Source organism: Osmerus eperlanus, chromosome 11 (assembly GCF_963692335.1).
Source record: "Osmerus eperlanus chromosome 11, fOsmEpe2.1, whole genome shotgun sequence".
In the NCBI taxonomy this organism is placed as follows: domain Eukaryota; kingdom Metazoa; phylum Chordata; class Actinopteri; order Osmeriformes; family Osmeridae; genus Osmerus; species Osmerus eperlanus.
The window spans coordinates 17,799,745-17,802,606 of NC_085028.1; the positions used below are offsets into that span (position 1 = coordinate 17,799,745).

The following is a 2,862-nucleotide window of genomic DNA, read 5'->3' on the forward strand; positions in this document are numbered from 1 at the left end:
AAAACTGTCAAATAAATTCAAGCCAAGATTGACTATCATAGTCCTTCTCACTCTTGTATGTGACAGTGAAATAACATATATGTGTGCGTGTGTGAGTGCATGTATGCGAGGTTGTATGTGTGTGCATGTGTGTACATGTTTGTGTGTGTGTATGTGTGTGTGTGTATGTATGTGTGTATGTGTGTGTGTGTGTGTGTGTAGGTGTATGTGTGTGTGTGTCTTCCAGCTCACGGCCCGTACACCCTGTCGCATCCCATCCTCCTCCCAAGGCCCCGGAGCTTGGCCCAGAGCAGCTCTCGAAAGCGGTCCCCCATGAGGAAGTAGAACAGCGGGTTGATGACGCTATGCATGAAGGCCAGCGGCCTGGTCAGGATGTATCCCGACTCCACGTATTTCCTGGTACACGCTCCCGGCTCCTCCCACAGCTCGGTGGACGCGATCCGGATGTTCCTCATCACGTGATACGGCGTGTAGAGCACCAGGAAGACCAAGGCCGCCGCCGTGACCACACGCAGGGGCCGGCGGTACGAGTGGGGCTGGCTGCTGGCCAGCGCCCCCTGCTGGGCGCGGAGGAGCCGGGCGATGCAGAGGGAGGAGAAGAGCAGGCCCAGCAGGGGCAGCAGGTAGCCGCTCAGCGTGAGCACCAGGCTGTAGGCCAGGACACTGTGCTCCGAACGCAGGGACCCAAAGTCCTGGCAGCTGGTCCAGTTCCCCTGCTCCTGGTCGTGGACCATCAGCACCACCAGGGGAGCCACCTGGAGGTTGACCAGCGCCCAGCTCAGCACCGACATGCCCAGCGACACCCTGCGATCCAGCAGGAAGTGCTGGCAAGACGGGTAGCGTACGCGGAGGAGGCGGTCGACGCTCACCCACACCATGAACAGGATGGACGAGTACAGGTTGACGTGGAGGATGTAGCGGTTGACGATGCAGAGGTAAGGGCTGCTCTCTGATTGGTCGTTGGCGTATAGGTAGGAGAGGCGGGGCAGGGTGCAGAGGAAGATCAGGTCAGACACGGCCAGGTTGAACATGTACACGTTGATGCTCTCCCACTTCGGGAGGCAGAAGATGTAACCGAAGACCACCAGCAGGTTGCCGGGGAAACCGAGGGCAAACTGGATGGCGTAGCATGAAGATAGGTAGTAATGCTTCAACAGACCGTCGATGCGTAGACAGCTTGACTCCTGAGGAGAGGAGAGAGGAAGGAAAAGGAGGAGAGGAGGAGGAGAGGAGAGAGGGGAGAGGAGGGGAGAGGAGAGAGGAGGGAAGAGTAGGAGAGGAGAGGAGGAGAGGGGAGAGGGGAGAGGAGGAGAGGAGAGAGGAGGAGAGGGTAGAGGAGAGGAGGAGAGGGGAGAGGAGGGGATAGGAGAGAGGAAAGGGGATAGGAGAGAGGAGAGAGAAGGAGAGGGCAGAGGAGAGGAGAGGGGAGAGGAGGGGAGGAGAGGGGATATGAGAGAGGAGAGGGTAGAGGAGAGGAGGAGAGGGGAGAGGAGGGGAGGAGAGGGGAGAGGAGAGAGGAGAGAAGAGAGAGGAGGGAAGAGTAGGAGAGGGGAGAGGGGAGAGGAGGAGAAAAGAAAAAGAAGGAGAGGAAGGAGGGAGGAAAGTGGAGGGGAGAGGAGAAGAGAGGAGTTGAGGGATGGGGAGGACAGGAGGAGAGGAGGGAGGAGAAGAGAAAGAAAAAAAAAGTATTTGACCAAACAGTGAATCTACTTCTATCTTTCCTATCAATGTAGTAAAGACACTGTTTCACCTGTAAATTGTGCTGCAATAAGCTTTGCTGTTCAACACCAATCGTCTGAACAAACATATAAAGAAGAGAGAGGTTCATCTACAGCAGGATAAAGCACAGGTTTCTTACCATGTCTGAGTTGAGCTGAAGGAGAACACCTCGACTGGCCAGATGAGAGGAGGAGAGAGAATGTGTGTGAGAAACTGCGAGAGTGTGCATGCGTGTGTGAGTATGTGTGTGTGTGTTTATGCTTGTGTGTGTGCGTGTGTGTGCTCATGTGTGTATGTGTGTAGTTTTATCATGGGTTTTACCACATTCTGAGTGCTAGATGACTCACCCAGTTCCACTTTTATACAGGCGACATTTGCATTTCGTCATCTCATATCAAATAACGATAAACGTACAAACAAAGGATGCAGCTAGGACAGATGTGAGAATATTATCTGATGCCTATCAAGTATTATAAAGTCACAAATTATAAAGTCACAAATTAGACAAAGATGTTCAGGAACAGGTTTATTAACAAGTTGACAGAAGTGGTGAGATGGTGAGAGAGAGAAAGAGTGAGTGAGAGAGAGAGAGAGAGAGAGAGAGACTCAGAGAGAGTGAGAGATATTTATTTTCTGGAAAAAAAAAGTTTTGAAAGGTAGAAAAAATAATAATAATGACGTTTCGAAAAAATCTTTTAAAGGTTGAAGAAAAAATATCACAGTTTAATTTTTTGGTTTATTTTTGTATTTGTTTTTTTACTCACCTCCACCTTCATCCAGCTCATTTTTTTGGTTTCTAAAAAAGGTTTCCCCAAAAAAGTTTTGAAAGGAAAAAATGTAACAAAGTTTTGAAAAAGCCTGTTTTGACAGTTCTCACAATGAAAAGTTCTCTAATCAAGTATCAGGCAGTAGCTACCATGGTCACATGACTGTGTGTTTGTACCCAGCTCCCCCTGATGTGCCTCCTGAGCTTTGAAGCCAAGGGCCGTGTTCAGCATGTGTCCACTACAGCGTTTTTTAAAGGGGTCATCGACTGATTTTATAGGGTATTTCACACTGTTCCTTAAGGTCTCTGAATAGGGTATGTACTCGCTGGCCAAGTCACCGGCTGTTTATCAATCCACGTTTTTCTCCGTTCTTGTG

General features: G+C 50.2%; 1 protein-coding gene across 1 annotated transcript; it reads right to left on the reverse strand.

Annotated features, from left to right (window-relative positions):
- Window positions 1-227: 227 nt before the first annotated feature.
- On the reverse strand, window positions 228-2,504 carry LOC134029442 (succinate receptor 1-like). The gene is made up of 2 exons (XM_062473534.1): window positions 2,484-2,504; window positions 228-1,184 (listed from the first exon to the last, which is right to left on the reverse strand). The coding sequence occupies exons 1-2, from the start codon at window positions 2,502-2,504 to the stop codon at window positions 228-230; spliced, it is 978 nt and encodes a 325-aa protein (XP_062329518.1).
- Window positions 2,505-2,862: the final 358 nt, after the last annotated feature.

Excerpts from the sequence above, each read along its gene's own strand:
- LOC134029442 (XM_062473534.1), bottom strand. The coding sequence starts at position 2,504 with ATGAGCTGGATGAAGGTGGAG. Across the intron at positions 1,185-2,483 it reads TGAGCTGGATGAAGGTGGAG|GAGTCAAGCTGTCTACGCAT; the intron begins GTGAGTAAAAAA and ends TCCTCTCCTCAG.